The following is a 27,408-nucleotide window of genomic DNA, read 5'->3' as shown; positions in this document are numbered from 1 at the left end:
ACGGTGCGTCCTGGCGGGGAGATGGCCGAGCCCTGAGCCGCGTGGAGCCGGACAGGGGCTCGAGGATCTCGTGTGATGGGACCAGCCTTTCTCGGGGGGGCCGGGTTAGAACCTGGCTGGCACCTGGGCTGGCCGGCGTCCAGCGAAGTGTAACGGGATGCCTCCAAGCCAGGTGGCGTGCCAGCCCCTTGCCACTGCCCGCTTCGGTCCCTGGGAGTCAGCTCCTGCCGGACCACCCCTCAGCCTTGATGGGGGAGGCACTTTTCAGGCATCTCCCTGAAAAACCCGACACCCCCGCTCCCAGCCCGGCAGGAGGCCCTCCGCTGGGTTTTCTCCCACCCTCTGCACCTAAGAGCCCCCTGGCCTTCCACCTGCTTCCCAGCCTGCATCCAGACGCCAGAACCCGCGTCCGAGTCCTGACCCCTCTCCAGCCACCGACCGGTGGGACACGTGGGCCTTGCAGGCACCAACCCAGGGCCGGATCAGAAGAAACACGCCACACCCACGTGCGTGACCCCTGGCCCATGGGGGCGCCTGGACGCACGAGGTGACGGGCCGGGTTCCAGTGCCATCCAGGCACAGACCTCCCCACATCCTCGCAGCACCAACTGGAGAGGAATGTGTCCCCCAGTCGGGCATCTCCTCTCGAGGCCGAGACGGACCGGGACCCATCAGGTGGGCCTGCTGACCAGCCAGAGGGTCCCAGAGATGGTGGGCGGCCCCCAGCCGGGTCAGGCTCCGTCCGCCCCAGGGCCCCGGCTTCTCCGGCTGGCAAAATGGCACCTGAGCAGCACCTGAGCGTCTGGCTTGGGGCAAAACTCAACGTGCCAGGCCCCGCCACCGCCCAGCTGGGTGACCGGGGCCGTTGGTCGTGTCTTGCTGGGCCCCAGGCTTCTCATCACTAGAAACAGGACTCAGCCGGTCTGCTGGCCACAAGTCCTGAGGAGGAGGTGCCAGGCCCTGTGCTTGGCAAAGTGGCATCCAGAAGGTGCCTGCCGCGGGCCTGCGGGATCCACAGATGCCGTCCTGGGCTGAGCCCTGGGTCCCCCGGCTCCCAGCTGCTGGGGAGCGACATGGAACTAGGGGGTCACGTCACACTGAGGTCTGGGCCAGGGGTTGGTGAGCAGGTCCCCGGGAGAGGAGGCTGGAGGAGACAGGCAGGGCGGTGTGCAGGGGACGAACGGCCTTCGGACAGGCTGGGGGCGTCCCGGGGGGATGGGGAAGACCCCAAAGACTTCCTTTCCTGGGACTTCCACCCCCCACCAGCCCCCTCCTCCCACCACTCTAGCCTGGTGTCCGCTCCCCTTCTGAAACCAGGGCAGAAGCGTGGGAGCAGGTGTAGGCAGGGATGTAACTGGCGAGCCCGCACGCTCCACGGTGTCCAGGGAGGGACGCAGGATGCTGGATTCCAGGCCCGCTCCCACGACCACGGGAGCGGGCACAGTCAGCTTAGCCCCTGGGACGGACCCCCCCACACACCCCCCTCCACACCTGGCTCCCGTCCAGGGTGCACGGCCCGGCCTTCTGCGGATGGGACGGAGCGGATCAAGTCAGATGCAAAGCCCCTCCTCTGCGAGGCACCTGCCGGCTGTCATGGTCCTAACTGCGGGTCCCAGCCCAGCCCTACAAATTCCTCGAGTCACTCCCAAATGACAAACGAGAGAACCCCGCAGAGGGGAACTGTTGGCGCCTGACGCCCTCCGCCGCCCCGTCCGATGGTCCCGGACCCTCTCCCCCTCCCCCCCCCCCCCCCCCCCCCCCCCCCCCTGCAGAGAGGCAGGAGCCGTGTACCGTGAGGGGCCTGTGCCACCGAGGACCACCGTGTGCCCGGCCAGATGGGGCAGGTGGCCCTGGTATCCAGGGAAGGGCACAGGGCACGTTCCTGCCGGATTCCTGCTGTGTGGGGTGGGTGACAGCTGGCCGTGGGGCTCTCCAGGCGACCGGGAAGGCGGGTCTGGCACGTGGGACAGCTTCTAGGATCCTCTGGCTCCAGGAATCTGCGTGTTGGCAAAGATGTCCACGCCTGGGGAGCCCAAAGCCTTCCCCCCCCCACCCCCAGAAATGCGGGCAGGAATTTAACGTGCAGCTGTGGCCGCCCTGCCAGGACGGCAGAATCCACAGAGGAGGCTGCAATGGGGCAGAGACGAGGCTGAGCGGGGGGCATGGCCCAGGGTGGCATGGAGGTGCTCCACGGCATCGCAAGCCGGACACTGAGTTGTCGGGGCCCTGGGGCTCCCCGGGGGCTGGCCCACAGCAGTCAGCTGGGCCAAGCTCGGGGGCTCCCGCAGGAGAAGCCACTGGAAAGTTGGGGCGGCGGAGTCACCAGCACGCTCGGAAGGTGTGGGGCGGGTAGCAGGCAATACCAGGAGCACCTTCACACACGGGAGATTCCCGGGCGGGGGTGTGAACGCCTGCCGCCCTTCCCACTCGCCACAGCCGTGCTTCATGCACAGAGCGCGTGCAGGGGGCTCGTCCAGGGGTCCGGAAGGCAGATGGGCCCGGGGGGTGGGGAGTGTCTGTTTTTGCTTTCGTTTTTTAAACTTTCTCTTAGAATAGTTTTGGCTTCACTTTGAGAAGAAGGTCTGGAGATGTCCCGTAAGCCCCCACACGGGCACAGCGCCGCCCCCCCCGCCACATCAGCACCACCCCCATGCGGGTGGGACGTTTGTTACCATCAATGGACAGAGTCTGGTTTCCTCTCAACGGGACCTGCTGGGACACCCCCCCACACCCCACCCGACTCCGGGGCTGACAAGGCCACCCAGGGGCTGACCTGACCTAGCAAGAGTCTCAGCACAGCGCTTGGACCCTGTGAGATGGTCCTGCCTCCTCAGAGAGCCTTCGGTTCGAGAACTGTTCCAGGGCCTCCTTGGTGGTGCAGGGGTAAAGGATCCACTTGCCGACGCATGAGACGGGTTTGATCCCTGGTCCAGGACGATCCCGCAGGCCCCGGAGCGGCTAAGCCCCGGAACCACACCGCTGAGCGCACTTGCCGCAGCTGCTGAGGCCTGCGTGTGCCGAGCCCCTGCTCTACATCAGGGGAAGCCACTGCAATTAGAACCCCACGCCCAGCGACTAGAGTACTCCCCGCTTGCTGCAACCGAGAGAGAGCCCGTGTGTGGCAGTGAAGACCCAGTGCAGCCAAAAATAAAAGCATTTTAAAATAAAAACCATCCCAGAGACCAAACCTGCAATAACTCAGGACCTTGGACGTTCTCAAGGAGCTCCGTCCCCTGGGATTTGAGCAGCCATCGATCTGGGGGCATCTCAGGAGAGAGCGAGACGCTGAATCAAAACGGGGAGCCGACGAGGCAGCCGACAACCCAGCGCTGGAGGTGCAGTTGAAAGCAGCTTCTCCTTGGCAGAGCCTCCCTGGATGGGAACGTGTCCCGCTCCCGACAGCTCGTCCGTGTTTCAGCAAGGTCGCAGTCCAGATGTACTTCCTTCTGGCCCCTGGGCAGCTCACATGCTTGCCCGCGGCCCGTCCTCTCTGCGAGGCTGGACCCCAGGGCGATGTGCCCCCGGCGGCTCCCTTCTGCCTCCGGCTGAAGACCGCCCCCGTTGCTCTGCTGGGCGGGCACCGGCAGCGAGAGGCACCTTCAGTGCCAGTCTGCACGCACGCCGTCCAAAGCCGCATCTCCAGTGCTTTCTGCCAGGCCCTGTTCTCCGCCCCTTCAGGCACTCGGCGTGTTCAGGCAGCTCGAGGTCCGCGTGGCTTTTGGCTTCGAGGGGACTTTTCCAAGCTCAAGGGGGAGATGTGTACACAGCAGGCCGCTCCTCGCTCAGTGTCCTGTCGCTCAAGCACACACAAGGCCGCCTCCAGGTCACCACCCGCCGGCCCTGTGCCTGGTCTCCAGGCCAGGCCTGACGTCACTTCCGCCCAGACCTGGGCCTCCGGACTCACTCTTTCTGGCCCCTTTCAGGTGGAAATGAGGGCGCTGGCATTTTCACAGTAAAGCTAACTGAAAAGATAAAACTGCCCATCCTGTATGTAGAGCCGTTATGTTGGGGCCTCTGCACCTCTGCGTTTTATCCTGAACGGGGTGTGGGGGGGCCAGACACCTTGTTTCTGCAAAGAGCCAGCGGTTAAACCTTTTCAGCTCTGCAAGCCAGGTGGCGTCTGTTGCAGCTTCTCAGCCTCACCATCCCAGATTGAAAGCAGCTGTCCGTCTTGGAGAGAGTGCCGCGTTCCAGTAAAACTTTATTTACAAAAAAGCAAGCCTTGGGTCAGATGGAGCTGTAGCTTGCTGACCTGGCCCCAATAACAGGAGAGGCCTCCACCCCCTTCCTCTCCTCAGTTTCATAACCTGGCTATTCCTTGCCGTCACCATAGACTGAGGAGTTTGTCACACAGCTTGGGCACCGCTTCGTCTCTGCCAAGAACACATGGACACAGGTGACACGCCACAAGACGATGGTGTCGGCGGCCTCCACGTGCACACGCACGCTCAGTGGAAGAACGACTTTGGGTCCTGTGGGAAGAACATTTTCTAAAGGGAAAATTCACGCCAGTCCTGGCAGCAGAAAGCCCGACCCAGGACCTTGATTCATACGTAAGAAGAGATTGTGCTGGAAAACAGCCTGCAGGACGCTTGAAGGAAGTGAATCATGGAGCCTGAGGAGGAGGTTTGCAGGGTTCTGGGAGACGCCGCACCCTGCCCCGCCCGGGGAGGGGCCCCCACTGCAGCGGGGCCTTCAGGTCCCAGAGAAGGAGAGCAGGATGTGGGCCGGGAGCCGGCCAGCCTGGGTGGAGGCTGTGTCTGTCGGTTTTGCTTGCCTGATTCCAGAGGACTCTGAGGCAGCCGTCAGAACTGGCGCGGCGTGAACCGAGACCACGGTGGGGAACCGTGAAGGCCCGAGGAGGGTCTGAGGCCCTTGGGGTGCACCAGCTGTACCGACAGGCCCCCAAGCTCCCTGATGGCAGAGCCTGGGAAAGTGGACGGGACCCGGATGCCCGCTGCTGTCGGGGGGGGGCAGCTGGGGTGCAGGACGACGGGGCGGCTGGCAGTCACACAGCCTGGACTCCGCGAGACCAGGGCTCTCCCCCCACCCTCCGATTGGCTGCAGCAGGAGACGGCAGAGGCTCAGAATGAGGGCCTGGGCCGCCCTGGCCCCCTCACAGACCCCTAGGGACACCCCCCGAGTGACAGCCCCCATCAGCCCCCCAGCATAGATGGGGAGGTGCTCAGGCCACACCCCTGAGTCCCTGGCAGGAGACCTGGGAGCCGGGGCCCTGGAGTCTGACCTCTGACCCGGCGGGGGTCGTGGCCAGCTGGCTGCCAGCCTGGTCAGAGAAGCAGGCTGGGGGTGTCCACCGAGTGGGTGGACCCCGGAGGTGCAGGGAAGAAGCCGCCAAGTAACACATGCATGCGTTGCTCTGGGCTCCCAAGCCACCTTAGGTCCAGGCCTCTTGCTGTCATGCGTCCCCCTGTGTGTGCATGGAAGGAGGGTGCCTGAGGCTCGGGGAAGGCACAGCCCCAAGCTGCTTTCCCTCAGTGCTCCACACGCGGCTCGGGGGAGCTGACCTTGGGCCCGCTGGAGGCAGCCAGGGGCACGCCCTCCCTGTGGTGGCAGCCAGGCTGGCCGGCCCCCTGATGCCCGGTCTCCGAGGCTGTCCCCACGCCCGGATGCCCAGAGGACCAGCGAGGGCTGGGCTCCAGCCCCCCGTCTGGGCTCATCAGGGGCTGCTCTGGCAGGGGGGCCCTCCCGCCCCGAGGAGCGAACGGGTCATCCCTGGGCAGACCCAGCGCCACGGCAAGTGGGCAGGTAGGCCCCCTTGCAGCCTCTGCTCACACGGTGGCTCAGAGTCAGGGACGCCTGATCCTCCCGGAGCCGGAGGTGAAGCTGAGCCCGGGAAGAGCAGCATCCACCCCATGGGCTGCCAGCCGCTGCCCGCAGAGTCCCCCCAGAGCCCTGTGGACAGGTAACCAGGTCAGCAGGGCCGATGCCCGCTGGGAGGCAGCCCTTCGGGCAGGAGTGTCCTGGGGACCCCGGAGGGGGGTGGTGCCCAGTGCCGGAGTGACTGTGCGAGGCGGCCGGTGCCCAGGGACCCGCACCCACGCGTCTTCTGTTGTGCAGTCCACGCCCGAGCGGCCCGTGCAGGCCGCGGGCTTCCTCTGAACCACGTGGGCAAGAGAGAAACTGGCCTTCCAGGCCTGGCCCAGGGTGCCAGGGCCTCTGCCCCTGGGAAAGGCAGGGCCAGGCCCCACTCCGGGGCCGTGGAGGAAGAGGAGGCGAGCGCGGGGCGGCTGCTGCAGGCAAGAGTCTGGCGGGGCCTCATGGCAGGGCCGCGGCTCCTGGCCAGGCACCCAGGCCACCAAGGGGGGCCCTGCCAATCGGTGGTGCCCCCATCCCCAGACCACACCCTATGGCCGGGCCCAAGACGCTGGCGGTGGGGACACGCTGTCCTCTCGGCGGTTCCTCCCGTGTCCAAGCCGTCGGCCAGTTCCTGGCGTCTGTCCGTGTCGCTTCTCCCTGAAGCCGGGCCCTGTACCCGCTCCCCGGGAGTGACTGTCACGTGCTGCCTGCGTCGCCTGCCCCCGGGCCCACCCTCACGACCTCCGCAGCCCCCGGCTCCCCCCGCAGGACTGCGGCCCCCTGCCGTGTTCCGGCACGTCACCCTCCCCGAGCGTGGGTCCCCCGAGGCTCCGACCCCTCCTCCCGTGGGGGCGTCCCTGCTGGTCCCTCTGTCCCACCCGGCCCTCCAGTCTCCTGGGCAGCCCTCTCCACTGGCTCTGCGGCACCTCCTGCAGGCCACAGACCGTGTCTGCTCAGCCTCCTGTGGGCGCCCAGACAACAGGTGTGAGTCGTCTCCAGTTCTGGAACAGACGGGGCAGGGCCAGGCCCTCTGGAGGCGCCGAGAAAGCCCTTTCTCCACATCCAGCTCCGGGTGGCCTCACCCTCCTAGTCTCAGCCCCTGTCTTCACTTGGCCGCCGCCTCCTCTGTCCTTCCCAGGGGACCTGGCATCTGCCTCCTCACCCCGTGGCTACTTCCTGGGGGAGACCTCCTTCTCTGCCGCCTGCCTGAGGGGTCCGGCCGCCCCTCGTCGGTGGCCTCGCCACACGATTCCTGGGGTTCTGTGGCTCTCAGGGCCGGAGCTGGGTGCCCCTGCCATCGCGTGTCCGGCACTGTGCCGGCCCAAGGGACGGGCTGCTCAATAAATGTTAGTTTGATTGTCTGGAGCCAGACTGCACTGTGTCACAGAGTCGGGCTGTGCAGAGTCCGGGTCACGGCCTGGCCGAGGGCTGCAGCCGCTCCCAGCTGGTCCTGCAGCCTCTGTCCGGGCCCGAAGCATCAGTGGCCTTCCACCCCCCACCCCCTGGGGGATCTGGGAGCCAAAGGCACAGGTGGGTGGGTCCTCGGAATCAGAGGAAAGTCCTCTGATAATGTCCTGGGTGCTGTTCGGGGCTGTTTGGTGCTGGAAGGCCAGCCAAGTGGACCTGATAATTTGGTCTCCACCCAGCTGGGTGGGACAGGCTGTGTGGCTGTCGGGTGGGGCCTCGCCCCCAAGAGCTCAGCCTGGCTCAGGGCACCTGGGGCTGCCTGGAGGGTGGGGTAAGCTCAGGCCCCTCTTGACTGCGTTTTCTGGCCTGGGGGCGGTCCTTAGCCAGCCTGGGGCCTTCTGTGCCCGGCAGGGACGTGCCAGGCTGGCCTGGGGGTGTCACAGTCTGGGTGGCTGCCTGAGGGCTGGCAGGCCTGGCTCCTGGGGTGCCCTCTCTGTCCCTCCCCCTCCCACAGAACCCCACCGAGCTGCGGGGGCCGACTGGACGGGGGCTATCTCTCTGGAAAAGGATGTTGACCCGCGTGGTGCGGTTGCAGGAAGGAACAGCTGCCAGCCTGCCAGTGGAAGAAGGCAAAACAGAGGAACCACCCAGCCGCGTCAGAACGCGCAGCCCCGGCTCTCTGCTCGCGGTGGCCCGGGGTCCTGGTGCCAGGCCGTCCTGACGTCTGTCCGGAACGACGCTCTAGTTCGTCAGGAAACAGCTGGATTATGTTCCCAAGTTCCCGGTTTAAGAGACAAAAACAGTTTTTCTGTTTTGTACGATGGAGCTGAGATCATATAACAAAAGGAAATGTTTTCATGTGAAGAGCTCAGGGGCATTTGCTTTCTTCACAGTGTTGGGCAGCCAGCCGCCTCCCCTGTCCGCTTCCTGGTTTCATCCCCCCAAAAGGAAGCCCCACGCTCCCAGGGCACCCGCTCGCTGCCTCTGCAGTCGGGCCTGTTGGGGACGCTTCAAAGTACATGGGGTCAGGCCGCTGCCTGGCGTTTGGGGGCTGCCCTCACTGGGGCTCAGCTGGTGAATCCCCCTGCAATGCGGGAGACCTGGGCTCAGTCCCTGGGTTGGGAAGATCCTCTGGGGAAGGGAAAGGCTACCCACTCCAGTATTCTGGCCTGGAGAAGTCCATGGACTGTAGGGTGCCTGGGGTCACAAAGAGTCAGACACGACTGAGAACTCTCACTTCACTTCCTGCCATAAAGTTTGAGGTTCATCCGTGCTGTGGTCTTCCGAGGCCAATAATCTTCCCTTCTACGACAGACCACTTTGGTATGTCCTCGTGTTTATCAGTAAGTCAGGCTTTTGTTTGTTTTGACTAGAGTATAATTGATTTAAAGTGAAGATGGCAGACAGTAAAGAATCTGCCTGCGACGTGGGTTTGATCCCTGGGTCGGGAAGATCCCCTGGAGAAGGAAATAGCAACCCAGTCCAGAATTCTTGCCTGGAGAATCGCATGGACGGAAGAGCCTGGCGGGCCACAGTCCACGGGGTCGGAAAGAGTCGGACGCGACTGAGCGACTGACGCTTTCACGCCGTTGATTTACCAGGCTGGGTCAGTTCCGGGCGTACTGCAAAGTCGCCTCAGTTGAGCACGTACGTGTGTGTTCTGCTTTATAATCCAACCCATCCCTTGCTTCGGCGGTGCTGGGCCTCGTTGCCGAGCGTGAGCTTTCCTCCGGTTGGCGCGAGCCAGGCTCCTCTGGCACGCAGCCCTCTCGCGGCAGCGTCTCGTCGCAGGGCATGGCCCGCAGAGGCGGGGGCCCACGGGCCTAGCTGCTCCGAGGCCTGTGGGCTCTTCTGGGTCAGGGCTCAAGCCCGCGTCTCCTGCGTTGGCAGGTGGGTTCTTTTCCACTCGGGAAGTCCGTTTCCTCTTTTTTAGGTTCTTTGCTCGTACAGCTTGCCACAGAATATTGAGTTGAGTTCCTTGTGCTCTACAGTAGGTCTTACATGTGGTAGAGTGTGTGAGTGTGCATTTGGGTGAGTGTGCGTGTGTGTGTGTGTGTGTGTGCGTTTGGGTGTGTGTGTTTGTGCGCACGCGCGCGTGCATCTCAGGCTTCCGTCTTGTCCTTCCTGACCTGTTCATCAGTTGACGGGTGCCTGTGTTGTTTTACCTTCTGATTGTTCTGGAACTGTTGCGAAAGAAGATTTGAACATTCTGGTAATAAGTTTTGTTTTGAACGCCTATTTTCACCTGAGTTACACATACCTAGGACAAGAATTTCTGAGTCACTTGGTTACCAATTTGGCTTTTGAAAGATGCCTTTGCTTTGAAGTGTGTTTGTAACCTGACTGAACTGGGCAGCTCACGCAGACAGACCCAGACGTAGTTCCTCTCTCTCGGGGACTCACTGTCCCTGTCTGAAAAACAGGCGTCTGGAAGTTCCTGCCTCCGAAGGGGATGGAGGTGTGTGGGGGGGTGGTTTCAAGGAACTGATGTGAGTGGCCAGCCCTGTGCTTGGCCCAGAGGCAGTGTAGGGCAAAGGTCAGCGGGAATTTTGCAAAAATACCCACTTGTTACATCAAAGATGGGAGAGTTTTCCACTGTGTGGGGAACTTACTTTCCTGAGCAGCACAGGCGTTCCCTGCCTAGGCTCCAGACGCTGCCGCAAATACAGGAGCCAGCCTGGACCCCGGAATGTGCTCTCCGCGCCCGCGGCGACCGGCTGTTGCTGCTGCTGAGCCATGTCTGACTCTCTGCGACCCTGTGAGCTGTAGCCTGCCAGGCTCCTCTGTCTGTGGGCTTTCCCAGGCAAGGACACTTTCCGTTCCCTCCCCCAGGGGAGCTCCCCAACCCAGGGATGGAACCCGAGTCTCCTGCACTGCAGGTGGGTTCCTGACCACTGAGCCCCCCAGAGGGCTCAAAGCAGAGCATGAGTGTGGGTCCAGGGCCAGCTCTGTCCCGTGGGGACTGTGGGCCCCTCAGTGAGATCTGACCCCCTCAGCCCCCGGCTTTCTGAGCTTCTCTCCTTGCAGGGCCCCTGCCCCACCGCCCGCACTGGGTTCCAGCCGCAAGAGTCGCTAGCCCAGCACCGCCCGCACTGGGCTGGGCCCCGCGCTAGGACCGCAGGGTGCAGGGCTGGGTGGGGAGGGGGAAGCCCGAGGGCGCTGGTGGAGCGGGCCTCTGAGCCGAGCCGCCGGAAGGAAGCCGCTGTCTCACGTGTAAATAAACGTGTCCGGCGGGAGACCACTGCGGCCAGCCGGGGGCACCCCAGCTCCCCGTGCCCCCGGCCCTGTTGTGTCTTCCTGACCCCGGGGCCGTGTCTTATCAGCCGGGCGGTCCCGCACTCTCCTTCCCTGCCCTGGTGCGTTCTGGGCGGGGAAGGCCACGAGCATAACCTTTGCTACCCCACCCGAGGGCCGCCAACCCGCGGACTCGCCCCGGGGGCACGTTGGCCTGAGGGCGGGGCCTGGGCTGGGGTCTCGTGGCAGCCAGGCGACCCAGGCTGGAACTGGGGACGCTCCAGGCACTGGGCTCCAGGAGGCCCCCCCACGCTGCTCGTCCGTCCCCGGGACACAAACGGCCACTGGTCCAAGCTCCATTCTGCACGTGTCCCTGCGGAACCCTGCGGCGTGGTTTCCCAGGGGGCCGGGCAGAGGCTTCAGAGGAGGTCTCCCTTGACATGGAAATGGGGAGGGGCATGTCGACGTCCCTGGGGCCCCTCAGGGGCTAAAAGGCTGTTCCTGGGGTGGCTGGTGCTTCCCGGACAGCTGTGGCCGGGCTGTCTCAGGCCGGCCGCGTCTGAGGGCTGCAGGCACGTGCTGGGCTGTTTCCCGGGTGTGGTCTGCAATGGATCAGGTCCTCCCCTTGCCGCGGGGGCCTGGCTGGCAGGGATCATCGCACCCAGGCCAGGTGGGGGGGGTGTGTGGGTGGGCAGGGGAGATGCAAGCCCAGCGGAGACCGTGGGGCTGTGTGACACCCCGATCTCTGTGGAGAAGGCCCAGCCTTCCCTCATCGTCTTTATTGCTGAAGGAGCTCACAGGTTGGGGGTGTCCTGGAGCCCCGATGCCCCTCACCCAGGCCTCCCCCCACCGCTCAGGCAGCGCCCCCTTGGATGTGTCGATTCTGTGCTTATTTTCTGCTGCTTTTTAATTTCTATTGTCGTGTGGTTGCTTTACACGCTTAGGTTTCTGATATCCAGCGAAATGAATCAGTTACACATAAACGTCCACTTTTCTTTTAGACTCTCTCCCCATATAGGTCATTACAGACTCCTGGGTAGGGTTCTCTGTGCTGTCGAGTAGGGCCTTGTTGGTTTTGTGTCTTAGAGACCATGGCGTGTATATATCCCAGTCTCCCAGTCTGTCCCACCCCACCCCCTGCCCCCCTTGGTAACCATAGGTTTGTTCTGTAAACATCTGTAACTCTATTTCTGCTTTGCCAATAACTTCATCTGTGCCCTTTTTCTAGATTCCATGTATAAGCAGTAGTCTGCGATACGTGTTTCTCTCTCTGACTGACTTCACCCCCTGTTCCGTGCTTATTGTGGCTGTGATTGCCGAGGGGCTGCTAGAGATGAGGCCTTCCTCGTCTGCTCCCCTGACGTCGCCAGTGGCGGCAGGGCCGTTAGGAATGTGTGTGTCTGTGAGTGCGCTCGGACGTGTCCGACTCTTTGCACCCCGTGGACTGTATGTATCCCGCAGGCTCCTCCGTCTGTGGGATTTTCACGGCAAGAACACTGGAATGGGTTGCCATTTCCTCCTCCAGGGGGTCTTCCCCACCCAGGGCTCGAACCTGCGTCTCTTGGGTCTCCTGCGTTGGCAGGAGGGACCCCCCGGAGCGCGTACGTATGGGTAGGTGCGCCGTTTTAGCCCCTGTGCCTGTCCAGCACGGAGGCATGAGGCACCTCCTCATTGCTGCGCAGCCGTCCCCGCTGTCCAGCTCCAGGAGTCCTCTTCTTCTTGAACCAGACTCTGCCCCATTAAACTGTATCGCTCCGTTCCCTTCTACCTGCCGCCCTGGTAACCCCTGTTCCGTGCTCTGCATATACAAGTTCGACTGTTAGGGACCTCATATAGTGAGCGCCGAAGAATTGATGCTTTTGAACTGTGGTGTTGGAGGAGACTCTTGAGAGTCCCTTGGACTGTGAGGAGATCCAACCAGTCCATCCTAAAGGAGATCAGTCCTGGGTGTTCATTGGAAGGACTGATGCTGAAGCAGAAACTCCAATACTTTGGCCACCTGATGCAGAGAGCTGACTCATTGGAAAAGACCCTGATACTGGGGAAGATTGAAGGCGGGAGGAGAAGGGGACGACAGAGGATGAGATGGTTGGATGGCATCACCGACTCGATTGGACATGAGTTTGAGCAAGCTGTGGGAAGTGGTGAAGGACAGGGAGGCCTGCTGTGCTGCAGTTCAGTTGCTCAGTCGTGTCCGACTCTTTGTGACCCCGAGGACGGCAGCTGTGAAATTAAAAGACGCTGCAGTTATGGGGTCGAAAAGATCGCGACCGAGAGACAAGGACAGCAACACGGTGCGGTCAGAGGGTACGCCTGCCTTTCCGGGCTGGCCGGGGTCGCTCAGCCACGGTGCTGCCGGCGTTGGGCAGCCTTCCTTTCTGAGGCCGAGCCGTATTCTGCTTTGAATGCTGTGTCGGTGATGCCTCAGCGGGCAGGCGCGCGCTTCTGCCATTTGGCCTCTGTGACTGTGGGCGTGCAGATACCAGGGCGTGACCCTCCCCTGAATCCCTTTGCGTCCGTACCGGAAGTGCGGTTGCTGGATTCTGCAGGTGTTCTGTGTTTGATGTTTTGAAGGACTTTTTTTTTTTTTCAACCAGTGTTGCCCTTCAGGTGTAAGAAGGGGACGGGAACTTGGCCCCCCCGCCCCGGACTTACTCCTTTGCCTTTTTTGTGGGGTGGGGAGGGAGGCTGCCTTTTCTCCAGGCGTCAGAGAATGGATTTTAGATGAGTGCTCGGCTGACTTGCCTGCAGAGGAGGTTTCAGGTTTCACTGTGTAAACGCTTTTCCACGCCTTTCCACACTCAGCCGGAGCTGTGACTCAGCCCCACTCCCTCCCACCTCCTCCCCTCCCCACTGTGAGCTGTTCAGCTAAGCCTCCTCTCTTGCCTGGTGTGGTTCAGTGGTAAAGAATCTGCCTGTCAATGAAGGAGACACCGGTTCATTCGGTTCAATCCCTGGGTCGGGAAGATCCTCCTGGAAGAGGGAATGACAACCCACCGCAGCTGTTGTTGTCCGGAAACCCATCAACAGCGGAGCCTGGCGGGCTTCAGTCCATGGGATCGAAAGAGTCGGACACAACTTAGCGACTCAATAACAACAACATCTCCCAGAGACTCTAGGAGCCATGGGGTCCCAGGCCCACCAAGGCCACGCACACTGCTTTCCTGGGTTTGGCCTCAGCCTTGGGTCGAGCTTTATAGGAAGTGCCCAGTCCTGCCTGAGGTGGCCAAGCCTGGAGAGGTTTTCCCTCTGGGTGTTGCTGGCAGAGGGTTGGAGGGCACGCCCTGCCTCTCGCTCTGCTGTGGGTCTGGGCAGACAGCAGCCTTTCTCATCCCGAATCATGCCTTATGCTCAAGACGGGGGCACGTCGGGTGTGGAAGCCGCAGAGCGAGAGGAAGACAGGTCCCCGCGTGTTGCTTAGAAGCAGCAGGCGGGGGGTGGGGGCTCTCCTCCCGTGACACACTTGCATCGGAACAGCCTGGGAGGCGCTGGGGAGGGGCGCGGTCATCAGAGGGAGGGCTGTTGAGTCCAGATGGGCCAGGCGGCAGATTGAGCCCTTGGGTGAGAGCATGAGGGGTGGCCGGCCGGCCAGGCCCAGGGCTTAATGGCCCTGGTTCCTTTAACCGATGTCCACTTGGGGAGATGTGTGCAGGGTGGGGAGACGGCTGGGTTTTTAGCTCCCAGGGCACCACCTTGTGACCCCTGGCATCTGGCTGCAGACCTGGCCTCTCAGAGTGGCCTGGTCGGGGGAAGCTTCCACGGCAGCGCCAACAGCCAGCCCCTCTTGACGTGGGCCAGTGGCCCCTCACCGAGGACTTGGGTTTACGCTGGGCTTTAGCCCGGATGCTGTTGTGGAACCAGCGCGAGAGGGAGTCACACGTGAACACTTGCGGTTCCTGGGGGTGAGCCCGGGGCTCCCAAGCCTGACCCTGATATCCCGAGGTTCTCCTGGGGATTCGGTGTTGACTTGACCTGGGACATGAGCTCAGTGCGCTCACGGGCCTGGAAATCAGGTGACGTGCTCAGGTCGTGTTCTTCCACGAAAGGAAAAATATGGTAACTTTCTGCAGCATGGTTATTTAAAAAAACAAACAGCTGAAGGTTTCTTGGGACGTGTGGATGCTGGCCATTCTGCGCTAACGGGAAGCCGGGGCAGAGGGTGGAGCTGTCGAAGGCGGCGGGGTGGGCTGGGCGACAGCGATGTTTCAGCGCCGGGCGGGCGCGCTCTGTCCGTGGTCTAGATTCTGGGCCCAGTTTCAAGTCGGCGAACCTGAGACGCAGACGGCTCGAGTGATCGGCACCGTATCAGCTGTGTTGCCACCTGTGTGGAACTGGAGCCTCTCGAGTCTGCAAACCTTCCTCCCCCACCCTGCCCCCCGCCGGAGGACAGGTCCTTATTTTTTTTTTTTTTAAATGTGATTCCAAAAAGAAGAGGAAGCCAGGATCAGACTTGTTTGGGGGGCGGGGTGTGGACCGGAGTTCTGTGCACCCCCCGCCCCCCACGTCCTCAGGAATGCTGAGTTGAGCCTTTGCGTCTTCTCAGGAGGAGGCAGTGCTTGACTGTGGGCTCGGGCTGCGCCCTCAGGACGATACAGAACCCACAGTCCAGGGGCATCCCTGGCAGCCCCGTGGTTAGGACCCCAATCTCCCAGCGCAGGAGGCATGGGTTCGATCCCCGGTCAGCGAACTAAGACCCACATGCTGTGACGTGCGGCCAAAAAAATAAAAATTGAGACCCCGAAGCCCAAGGGCCCCGAGGGTGCCACCCAGCGCAGTGGTCTTGGTCCCTGAAGCCCCTCAGATGGTGCATTAAGAGGTATCAGGGCGCCTCCGTGCGGCACTCAGCGTCCTCTGCGGCTCTCACCCCAGAAGCGGCCCCGAGGACTGGGACCCTCCCGTGGGCCCACAGGCAGAGCCCAGCCTGGCCTTGGTGACCAGCCCCCGAGGGCAGACCCCAGGGCCCCGGGCGCAGCGGCGTGGCCAGCCCTCAGCGCCGGGCCGGTGTGCGGTTGCCCTGGCTGGAGCCCCCTGGGGGTCCTTCGCGGCCACTGGGGTCCAGGCCACCCCCCGATTCAGTCAGTACGTGCAGGGCCCACCTGGGTTACGCTTTCTGAACCCTCGGATGACGCTGGCGGGTAGCCAGGGCTGAGGGCGCCTGTTGGAGGACGGTGACCTTCCGGGAGCGGAGCTGGAGGGGTGGGGTGAGGCGGGGGCGGGGCAGGGAGCGGGGACTTTGGCCAGCGGCGCCCGTGGAAGGCAGTGAGGCCCGTCCTCCGCTCTAGTAGGCTCTGGAAAGCCGGTGCCAGGCGCTGGGCCCACCTGGCCAGGGCGGTCCGGGTGCCGGCAGCACGCGGAGCGTTTGGTGCCCTAAGGTGTCGCCAACTGGGGACTGAACGCCCCGGAGGCCGCCTGTGCTGGCACCTCGGGCTGCCTGCGGGCGCGTAACGGTGACGTGACCGAGCCCCATTGGGATGACCTCTGGGATGATCTCTGGGAAGGCCCGGGCGCCCTTTGGAAGGAGGAGTGGACAGGCGGCCGTGACGTGAGGCTGGAACGGGCCGGGCCCTCATGGGCTGATGGCCCAGCCAGGGCGTCCGCTCGGTAAGAGCAGCTCTGGGAAGCGGGCTCTGGAGCCCGTGTTGCCTGTGATCCGTGGGGCCTGGGTTGGGGGAGCACTGACTGCCTGGTGCCTGAAGCAACAGGGTGTGAGCTCTGTGCCCAGTTACCGCCCCCCAGATCGGGGAGAGCTTGCTGTAGGATAAGCCACGCTCTGCTCTTGGGGACCCTCAGCTGGGGGGCAGGGGGCACAGCCTGTTTCCTGGCCTTGCACCTGGGTCGGGGGGTCAGGTTGGATCCCCCCCGATGGGTCTTAAAGATGCCCCTGGACAGCAGGACTCTGGCGTTTGGGGTCCACCCTTCAGGCCCCACGACCCCCACGGGATCAAAGGCCCAGCCTCATGTTGGGGAGGAGGCGCCCCACCCCGCCCACCTGCAGAGTCAGTTGTGGAGGTGAAGTCAGGCTATATGAGGCCTCTGTTCCAGGCCCACAGGGGACAGGTGGGGTGCCCCCAGCCCCCCAGGCTGACAGCCCTCAGCCCCTCCCCGCCTCTGACGCCGCCTGCTTCTCCACACTTGCAGACGCGTTGTTCGGGACCCCGCCGGGGTTCGGTTGTGCCTCGGATCGGGCAGAGGAGCCGCGCCGGCCCCAGGACGGGCTGCCCTACATCGACGACTCGCCCGCGTCCTCGCCCCACCTTGGCAGCAAGGCCCGGGGCGGCCGGGACGCGGCGGAGCCCAGCAGAGCGGTGAGTCGGGGTGGGAGGGTGGGAGAGGGGGCCACCGAGGGTCCAGTCTCCCTGAGGCCCTCGTCCCAGATCTGGGTGCACGGGGCCTGGGCATGGAGGGCGGGTGCGGGGGTCCCGGGGCTCTGTCTTGGCCAGCAGGGTGTACGGCGGGTCGGGGTCCAGGACACCCCTGGCACACTGGCCCCCCCTCTTGCCCAAGGAGCTGCTGAGATGGCTCACCCGCTCCCCGGGGTCTTCCTCCGGGGGCCTCCCTGTCTTTAGTAACCCTCCTGCCGTCCCCTCCGCTCTGCGATGGAACTGAGGCCCCGAGGTCCGTGGCGAGCGGAAGCTGGCACCGCCCCAGGTGACCTCCCTCGCGGGCAGCAACCGTGGAAGCCTGACTCCTGGTCCTCGTGGCCCCGTGTGTCAGGCTGGCGCCCCTGAGGCGGGTCAGGGACCGGCTGGGCACCCCCTTGACCTCCTGGGCCCGCCCTGCTGGGCTGAGCACATGTGTTGCCCCCGATGACAGACGCCTCTCTCCCGCTCAGCCTGTTTCTTGGGCATCTCCACCCCTGGTTTAGCAATGAGAGCGAGGGCTGTGGTTTCCCCTGTGGCTGGAAGCGCGTCTCCTCACCACGTGTGCCCCCTGCGGGGCTGGCGCCTTCGCTCAGGACTGCCGTTTCCCTTTGGCTTCTGTGATTTCTGGCTTCCCTGCCAGCCCAGACGGTAAAAACATCTGCCTGCGGTGCGGGAGACCCGGGTTCAGTCCCTGGGTCGGGAAGGTTCCTCTTAAGAAGGGAAATGGCCTCGCGCTCCAGGATTCTTGCCTGGAGAATCCCATGGACGGGGGAGTCTGGCGGACTGTGGTCCGTGGGATCTCAAAAGAGTCCGGATGTGATTGAGCCGCTGACCCTTTGGCTTTCACCGCTGCCGGGCAGGCTTCTCCCCCTGAAACGGGGGCGGTGGGTAGGCGCCCGTGTGAACGCATGCCTACCTGGTGCGGGTACCCACACGGCCAGCCCCAGCGTTCCATAGACGAAGAGACGGAGGTTCAGAGAGCTGGAGTGATGGCGCTGAAGGCTTCCCCACCCCTCAGCTGAGCCGTTCAGCCCCTGCCCTGCCCTTCCGGAGGCCTTTCTCACTCTGCGTCGCGGGTGTGACTTGGGGCAGATGGGCATCCTAACGGCCGATCCCTGGACTTGGGACTGTCCTCCCTGTCTGTCTGTGGTCCCTGAGGGCTTTCTTCACCCAGCACGTGACCTCCCGCCCCTCCCCAGGCCCCTGCCCTCAGGCCCCCAGTACGCAGAACCCCCACCTTTTATCCCCAGTTGAGGGACCCACCTGCTGGACTCGTCTCACCTTACACACGGTGAGAAGGCTGCACCTGCTTGTCGGGCCTGGGGGCTCCAGCCCCAAGCGGGCACCCGGCCCAGGGGGCTTTCGGGAGGCACCTGGGGGAGACGGGCGGGGCTGGATGAGGCATTGGTGGTTTTGTTCCGGAAGCCTCGTGGTCCAGGGCTCGGGGCCCCGGAGACCGGCAGAGAGCGCCGGCTTTCTGGGGGCCCATCTGCCACGCAGGGACACTTCCCTCTTTCGTCTCTGACTGTGGGTCTGAGGATGATGAGGCTGGGGATTCCTGGCGCCCATAGGAAGCGCTGTGGTCTCGCGGTCGCAGCTGCCCGATCCCCCATCCGCCAGGGCTGGGGTGCCTGCCCGTTCCCCTTAGTCTCGCCCTCGGTGGGGCTTGGCCTCCACTGCCGAGCCTGGGCCCTTTCGGTGTGGGGGGGGTGGGGGGGTCAGGAGGACCTTCCCGGGGACCCCATGGCGATGCGGGCGTTTGCTGGCCTCCTGGGGGTGCAGGCCAGCTCCAGGAACGCATGCCCGCAGGGTGAGTAGGGGGTCCACAGGGAGTTGCCCGGGGCACTGGGGGAGGAGCCAGGTGGGCGGTAGGGTGGGTCCCGCGACCCTAGGAGGCTGTCCCAGCGCGGAGCCTCAGTGAGAGCCTCCCTCCCAGTGGTCATCCTCAGAGGGGCCGCTGGGCATGTCTGTGTTTCCCCGGAACAACGAATGTGCAATGCCAGCTGGGGGCCCGAGTCCCGGGCGAGGGCCAGCAGACACACGTCCCGCGTCTCTGCGAGGAACAGTGAGGTTATGCATTCGTCAGCCCCTCGGAGACGCTGCAGAGAGGAGCGGGCTCCCAGGGGGCCCGGAGCAGGGCTGCTGGCCAGCGCGTCAGGGGTGCAAAGCAGTGTCCAGGCGTCACCCCAGCTGCCGTGTCCTGGGAGGGGGTGGCCTTTGTTCTGCAGCGGCGCTGGCCAGCAGGCCGCGATCGCCCCGGGGTGCGGGCGGGGGCCTGCAGCTCTGGGCCTGGCAGCTGGCTGGCGGGCTGCCCCTCTGCTGCCCTGGCTCCCTCCCTCTCTCCCTGACCTTGTTGTCACACCAGGGGTTTCTTTTCTCTCTCAGCCTCGGGGCTTGTGTTGTCTTCCCCGCTTTCTCCCGGGCAGTGGAGGCCTCTTCCCTTTTCCTCCAGCTTGCTCCAGCCCTCTCCGCATCCCGGGCGCCTGCACACACCCTTCCCAGAGCCTGCACGTGTGCAGGGCAGGTGTCAACGCCGCGGTCCCGCCCTTCCCTTTGCCCCTCCTCCTGTTCCCTCCGCCGGCTCGCCTCTGGGTTGGGTGGCCAGCGTCCAGGCCCCTGTCCGCTTCCCCCAGTCCTTCTGAGGCTCAGGAGAAGGTTCTAGTCGAGCCCTAGGCCCCACCCAGACGTTCCTTTACCCAGCCAGGCCCTCGGGAGTGGAGAGCTGGACGGGGCGCTATCCTGTTCCACCTGGCTGTCCTGGCCGCCAGGCTGGGGAGCAGCTCCCCCTGGGCACACGAGCCTTCACCTTGGCCACCGTGGGAGGTGCGGGCAGGCCCCCTGGGAGCAGCTTTCTCGGGGTGCCTCCATTCAAGACGTGGCCTCCGTGGTCTGAGAGGAGAGGGGGTGGCTGGGCACCCCCACCCTGCACGTCTCTGCTGATGTTGCTGGGGGCCCCGGAGCCAGCTGCCCGGACAGTCCTGGACCCGGGGACCTGCTCGTCTCATGGACGAGGGTTCCCTGGAGGGACCCTTGCACCTTCGTGAAGGTGTGGCCACGCCAGGGCCCAGCCAGCAGCTCTGGGCCCTCTTCGCGGGTTGGTTTATTCTGTGGATCTTAGGGAGAACCTGGGGTTCTGGGCACCCTGGCCCAGAGGCTCCCGCTGCTCAGCATGGCCTGGACGGGGCTGTGGTGTGGGACGTGGGTATCCTTTCGCCAGAGTGGCTGAAAGCTACTGTGATAGCTACCCCCCATACACAGACACAGACACAGACAGGAACATGCGTGAGCACACACTTACGTGCACACACACACACACACACATGCATGAACACGAGCTCAGACGTGTGTACATAGGCACGAGCACATGTGCACGAACACACACATGCGTGCATATACGCAGGGGTACACACGTACATGTATACAGGCAAGAGCACACACGTGTACATACACAAGCACACACGTGTACACATACCCACGAGCACACACGTGTGTACACATGAGACACGTGCATGAACACAACATACGTGCATATACACAGCACACACGTGTACGTGCACACAAGCACACACATGCGTGTGTGAGCACACGTGTACACACACAAGCACACACATACGTGTACACATACCCATGAGCACACACGTGTACACGCGAGACACACACACACATGTGCGCCTGGCTTTTGCACACACAGCGATTCCCAGAGTAGAGTGGTGGTCCGGGCAGCCTTTCTGGGTGGTCCCAGCGGGCAGCCAGGATGTGCTGTAAAAGTCCCAAGGATGGAGAAAGCGGATGCAGGGGAAGTGGAAACTGAGCTCCTTTTCTCCAGTTTGCACCTGGGCAGCCAAGGCTCAGGGCAGGAGGGCAGGGGCCTGAGACAGTGGGGCTCGCAGGGCAGGCCTGGCTGATGGCTGCACCCCCACCCCTTGACTCAGCCCCGCATGCTTCCTGTCAGATCTGCCATTTCTCCACCACAAAGTACCTCTCTCCCGCCAGGCCAGGCAGGTCGGAAGGGCCAGTAGGGTTGGGGGTACAGAGGGGCTGCCCTGGGAGGTCCTGTTCCAGGTATGATGGAAACACACAGTGGCGCTCATCTCACAGGCTACCGGGATGATGCTCGAAATCCTTCAGGCTTCAACAGTAGGTGAACCGAGAACTCCCAGTGTACAAACTGGATTTAGGAAAGGCAGAGGAGCCAGAGATCAAATTGCCAGCATCCGTTGGATCATAGAAAAAGTGAGGGAATTCCAGAAAAAACATCTACTTCTACTTTATGGACTACGCTAAAGCCTTTGACTGTGTGGATCACAACACACTGGAAAATTCTGAAAGAGATGGGAATATCAGACCACCTGACCTGCCTGAGAAATCCGTATGCAGGTCAGGAAGCAACAGTTAGAACTGGACATGGAACAACAGACTGGTCCCTAATTGGAAAGGAGTACGTCAAGGCTATTTATTGTCACCCTGCTGATTTAACTTATATGCAGAGTACATCATGAGAAACGCTGGGCTGGATGAAGCACACGCTGGAATCAAGACTGTCGGGAAAAAAATCGATAACCTCAGATACGTAGATGACACCACCTCTGGCAGAAAGTGAAGAGGAACTAAAGAGCCTTTTGCTGAGGTGAAAGAAGAGAGTGAAAAAGCTGGCCTAAAACTCATCATTCAGAAAACTAAGGTCATGGCATCTGGTCCCATCACTTCATGGCAAATCAATGGGGAAACAATGGAAATAGACATTTTATTTTCTTGGGCTCCAAAATCACTGCAGATGGTGACTGCTGCTATGAAATTAGAAGAGAAGCTGTGACCAACCTAGACACCATATTAAAAAGCAGAGACATTACTCTGCCAACAAAGGCCCATATAGTCCAAGCTATGGTTTTTCCAGTAGTCATGTACAGATGTGGGAGTCAGATCCTAAAGATGGCTGAGCATTGAAAAATTGCTGCTTTCAAATTGTGGTGCTGGAGAAGACTCGAGAGTCCCTTGGACAGCAGGAAGATCAAACCAGGCTTGCCTGGTGCTTCAGTGACAGAGTCTGCGTGTCAATGCTGGGGACGCGGGTTTCATCCCTGATCCACGAAGATCCCTCATGCCTCGAAGCAGCTAAGCCTGGCACCACGAGTGTGGAGTGTGTGCTCTGGAGCCCGGGAGCCAGAGCTGCTGAGCTCACAGCTGCAGGTCCCGAAGCCTGTGCTCGGCAACAAAAGAAGCCAGTGCCGTGAGAGGCCCGAGCGTAACCAGAGACTCGGAGCCCCGCTCACAACAGCTCGGGAAGATCCTGCACAGCAGCGAAGACCCAGCACAGCCAGGAACAAATGAACAAGTGGAATCGTAACAACAACGGAAGAGGGAGGTCCAGCCAGTCCATCCAAAGGGAAGTCAACCCTGAATATTCATCGGAAGGACTGATGCTGAAGCTGAAACTACAATACTTTGGCCACCTGATGCGAAGAGCTGACTCATTGGAAAAGACCCTGATGCTGGGAAAGATCGAAGGCAGGAGGAGAAGGGGACGACAGAGGATGAGATGGCTGGATGGCATCACTGGCACGATGGACATGAGTTTGAGTGAGCTCCGGGAGTTGGTGATGGACAGGGAGGCCTGGCGTGCTGCAGTCCACAGGGTCACAAAGAGTCAGACACGACTGAACACGGGAGTGCCCGGAGGCCTGCGCTGGCGTGGGATGACGGGTGACGACATCCACAGACGTTTGCCCTGTCGTGACCGGGGGTAGGGGTCTTACTGCCGGTGCAGTGAACAGAGGCCAGAAGTGCCGCTTGACACCCAGTGTGGCACAGGTGCCCCCTGGCGCCCAGCAGAGAATCCTGCAGCCCCAGGTGTCAGCGGCGCCAAGGCCGGGACCTGCCCCGTCCGTCACGTCCCCCTGAGTGACCAACGGCCAGTGCTCCGGTTCCACACCCAAGGACAGGGCTGTCTCCGCTCACCTGCAGGCTGGGGAGCCAGTGGTGGAAAGGGCAGGGCTGTGTCCTCTTCTCTGGACACTGGGACACAGGGCCTCAGCTGCCTGGCACCACCCTCGGGCCGCAGTGGGGCCGGCCAGCACAGGCTGGGCGTAGGGAGGAAAACCCCAGCCAGGTGGGGCGCAGGCCGTGGGCACAGCCGCCCTGACCCCAGACTGCCTCATTGCTGGTCAGGGAGCGGGCAGAGGACCTCAGCCCAGAAGGTGATGAAGAAGCAGTTTCGTTGCCTTTGGAATCATCCTCCATGTCAGTTTCCCAGCGTCTGTAATAAAACACCACAGGCCGTGTGGCTTACACAAGAGAGATTGATTTCTGCCAGTTCTGGAGGTGGGACGTCTGAGACGAAGGTGTCGGGGGCGGGGGCGGGGGTTCCTCCCGGCAGCTCTCTCCTCGGCTCAGAGATGCCCGTCCTCCCCCTGCGTCTTTCCGGCCGGGTACGTCCGTGCCCTGATCCCCTCCTTCCTCCTCCTCGTCTTCTCGAGGCATCGACTTATAACTCGGTGTTTATTGTAGGTGTACAAGACAGAGGTTGGACGTATGTGTATATTGTGAAACGATTCCTAGCTATGACTCAACAATCCATCACCACGCCTGGTTATAAATTTTTTGTGCGCTAAGAACTCTTAAGATCTATTCTTTCAGCAACTTTCACGTATACAGTATGGTACTGACTGTGGCGACCCACTCCAGAGGGGGAAGTCCATGGGCAGAGGAGCCTGGTGGGCTACAGTCCCTGGGGTCGCAAAGAGTCGGCCACAACCGAGCGGCTAACACACAGTCACCGTGCTTACCTCCCCAGGACTTGCTTGTCTTGTTCCTGGAAGTTTGTGCCTTTTGATCACCTGATCTCTTCTTAGAAGGGTGTACCAGCCGTTTTGGACTAGGACCCAGCCCACTGACCTCGTGTTAATTACGATTCTAAAGACCCTTATCTCCAAGGACAGTCGCGTTCTGGGCGCCGGGGACACACCCCTGGCATGACACCGTCACACCCAGCGCTACACTGTGGTCTTGGCCTCCAGAACCCTACCCGCCCCCACCCCCCTCTGCATCCAGGGGCCTGCCAGCTCTGTGTTCGAGGCAAAGACTGCAGAGTGGGGAGGAGGGGTCCTTGCTGTAGCCCACAGGTATGTGGGTCCCAGCGTCTAGAAAGCAGGCTCAGAACAGCAGGTTTAAGGGACAAAGGCCCTGGCCCCAGGAGATGGGGTTTCCCTTGGGCAGGTGGCGTCAGCCCCAGTCTCGCCCTGTGACGGGAGGAGGCGGGGCCACCCAGCCCTGGCCAGTCCAAAGGTCCCGTGGCAGCAGTGCTGAGGCTGGCTCTCCGGGACGGCCGCCCCTCCCTCTTCCGTCACGGGCTCAAGGTGCGAAGGAGGGCTTTGCCTGCCGCCCTGCCCAGTTCCCCACTGCCGGTTGCCCGGCGTCAAGGCCAAGGGTGGCCCCCGGCTTTGCTGGATGACTGGCCAGACTTTGCAAGGACAGAAACCGGGGGCTGACCTGCCGGGGGACCCCCAGGCCTCCCGAGTTTCATCCCACCCAGAGCCTTCTTGGGAAGCTGGTCGTCTGGGTTCCTCCACCTCGACGACTCCTCGCCACCCCCACCCGCCCCCCTAGGCCTGACGTTTGTCCTTTTGTGCTGCAGAGTGAGTTGGACTTGGAAAAGGGCTCAGAGATGAGAAAATGGGTCCTGTCTGGCATCCTGGCTAGCGAGGAGACTTACCTGAGCCACTTGGAGGCGCTGCTGCTGGTGAGGGGGGCCGGGGGGGCGGGGCCGGGGGGGTAGGGCAGGCCTGGGCAGTGCTGCCATGGAGGCCTGGGAGCAGCCCCCCGCCTGGAATCCCTGCCAACACCTGCAGGAGGGCGGGACATGGCCCCGCCGCGGAGGTTGGCCCTCCTCGGGGGGCGGGGGACGCGCTCGTGAGACGTGGTGCCCAGCCGAGCCGGCTTCACGTTTTCTTGGAGCCGCCCGCGCGGGTGGGGACAGCGGGGCTCGTCGGGTTTTGCTGCATGTTTGCAGTTCTCTTGAGTTAAAGGATTAGTCAAGGATTTTTTAAAGAAACTCCTCTGAAATTTAAAAACCAAAGTGCGTGTGTGTTCACATGACCGCCGCACACCTGGCGGCAAGCCCCGTCCCCTGCCCCCCCCCCCCCACCTGCCACCTGTGCCCTCTTCCAGCCCATGAAGCCTTTGAAGGCGGCCGCCACCACCTCTCAGCCGGTGCTGACGAGCCAGCAGATCGAGACCATCTTCTTCAAAGTGCCTGAGCTCTACGAGATCCACAAGGACTTCTACGACGGGCTCCTGCCGCGCGTGCAGCAGTGGGGCCGCCAGCAGCGCGTGGGCGACCTCTTCCAGAAGCTGGTGAGGAACCCGGGGGCCTCGCGGGGGTGACGCGCAGGGGGCCAGGCCTCTCCCTGAGTCTGGCGCCCACCCCCCGCCAGGGGTGTGGTGGGGAGGGAGAGTCCAGGCGCATCTCACCGCCCCAGACGCCCAGGGCGGGCCGCGGCAGTGGGTGCTGTGCAGCCCCCTGCTGGACCCCCACGCGAGGACACCGAGCTAGGCTCTCTCCCCACGGCCCACCCTGCGTACATCGCTGGTCCTTTCCGGCTCCTCCCGAGTTCTGCTCAGGCTCCAGATGGGGCCCTCTTTGGACCACAAAGAGGCAGCTGACCGGGCAGCAAGACTGAGCTTCCAGGCACGGGCGCCGGGGCAGGGAGCCGGGAGCCGCCCGCGCAGGTGGGGACAGCGGGGCTCGTTGGGCTTTCCTGCATGTTTGCAGTTCTCTTGAGTTAAAGGATTAGTCAAGGATTTTTTAAAGAACGAGAGAAAGGCAGTTTGGGGAGGGAAGGTTGGTCAGGGGCGAGGAGCCCTCTGGTTGCCAGGGCGGTCCCTGACTGAGGACGTGGTGAGGACAGGCCTCCTGTGTGGCCCCCGCTTGCTCCCGTGGCAGCCGTTTTAGGACCTGGAGCCGAATTTATCACTAGCGACGGTGATCGCGGCGCCCTGGAGACCCGGCGCATCCCGCGGACGGGGCTGGAGGAGGCGGCAGGGCTGGTCTGTGTGTGGCTGGCCCAGCAGAGAGGTGGCCTCCCAGCACTGCAAGTCCTACCCCGGCACTCCTTGAAGGCAGGTGCCAGGCTGGCCCGTGTGACCGGGGATCCCCCTCCAGGGACCTGAAATCCCAGCTCCCAGGTTGCCCGGGCCTCCTGTGTGCGGGCTCTTTCCCTGAGAGGGAACCCGGCCTTCCGGGCCGGCCTGGCCGAGGTTGCTGGGCCCCCTTCTCAGTGCTGGGAGTCCACGGAGACCGAGCGCCAGCCCCCAGCCCTCCTGGGCTGCCCAGACGCCCAGATGGCTAGCCTCGGCTCACGCTGGACCCTGGTGTTCCGCTCGGGCGTGGCTTTCCTGTGGGCCGTCCCCTCTGTCCACTACCCGGGGCTGCAGGAAGGGGAGGAACGCCTCTTTGGTTCAGATTCCCCTGCCTGGGACCCCTTTCCCAGGGCCAGAGAGCTGGGAGACCGGTACTCCCCATCCTCAAAACCCCCATCTTTGAAGACCCGTGTTGTGAGCAGAAACTGCAACCACGCTTTTCCCCAGATAACACTCAAGTCACCCAGAAACTTAAAATAATTAATAGTCTGACAAACACCGGGATTTGCAGCGTTTGCTCTGGTCTCCCTGGTGTCCTGGATGTGTGAGGTGCTGCAACAGGCAGACGGGGGAGGCGCGGCCTGCGCAAGAGCAGCCGCCGTGGGAGGTGGTTGCTGGGGGCTACGTGCCGTGTGTTCACCTGTGTGCCCCCGGGGCCGGGGGCCGGGCATCCCCACAGACAGGTGGACGGGTCCCCATCCCCACCGCTTTCAGATTAGCACAGTGGGGTCGGGCTCCCCGGCTGGGAGAGTCTCGGGACCCCCCCAGGAGCCCACAACGCCCCAGCCCTGGTACCACCGCTCCCCAGTAACCCACGAGCCACACCTCGTCGCTGGGAAGCCCCTTCCTGGGGGTTAATCACTACCCAGTCGGGGCTTTGTTTCTGGCTGAATTTTTATTAGCTCAGATGTTTTGGTTACTAATCATTTCAAACTTCCTGAATTGTTGCAAGGATCGCACAAAGAAGTCTGTGTGCTGGCTACGCCACTTGTAACATTTTGCTTTCTCTTTCTCTTTTGCTTTCTCTCTCTCTCTCTCCTTTGTACACACACGCGCACACACACACACGCAGTGAATAGTCTGAGAGTAAAGTGCTGCTCCTGCCTTTTATCTCTAAGTGTGTCATCGTGTACTTGCTAAGGAGCCCACAGGACAGTGCCCCATCGGAGGCGGTCCGTGTTGCTGTGTCACGGCCAATCCATACGCGCTCCTTCGGCGGATCTCTTCCAGGTTAGGTGTCCTGCTCTTTACGGCCGTTCTCCTTCCGAGTCAGGATGTGGGCACCAGGTCTCTGTAGCTTAACATCTGTACCGCAACCGTGACAGTTTTCTTAAGGGTACAGGCCCGTGTCCTGTCGGTGCCTCACATGGTGTGGGGCGGGCACCTCGTCTCCATCTGTCCTGTTACGTGCAGCTCGGGTTCTGATTGGTGCACCTGATCATCTGTCTTGTTA

The 27,408-nt window shown here is 62.5% G+C and overlaps 1 protein-coding gene across 1 annotated transcript in view; it reads left to right on the top strand.

The window, feature by feature from the left end:
* BCR (BCR activator of RhoGEF and GTPase) overlaps window positions 1–27,408 on the top strand; it is an 86,833-nt gene that overhangs the window by 20,899 nt on the left and 38,526 nt on the right. The window contains exons 2-4 of the mRNA XM_040251201.1: window positions 16,597–16,763; window positions 24,451–24,555; window positions 24,984–25,169. Of these exons, the coding sequence (XP_040107135.1) occupies window positions 16,597–16,763; window positions 24,451–24,555; window positions 24,984–25,169 (458 nt within the window). The remainder of the gene's footprint in view (window positions 1–16,596; window positions 16,764–24,450; window positions 24,556–24,983; window positions 25,170–27,408) is intronic.

This window comes from Oryx dammah, unplaced genomic scaffold, assembly GCF_014754425.2.
Source record: "Oryx dammah isolate SB20612 unplaced genomic scaffold, SCBI_Odam_1.1 HiC_scaffold_12, whole genome shotgun sequence".
NCBI lineage: Eukaryota > Metazoa > Chordata > Mammalia > Artiodactyla > Bovidae > Oryx > Oryx dammah.
The sequence above is the reverse complement of the archived record's forward strand: the minus strand, read 5'-3'. Positions and strand labels throughout refer to the sequence as shown.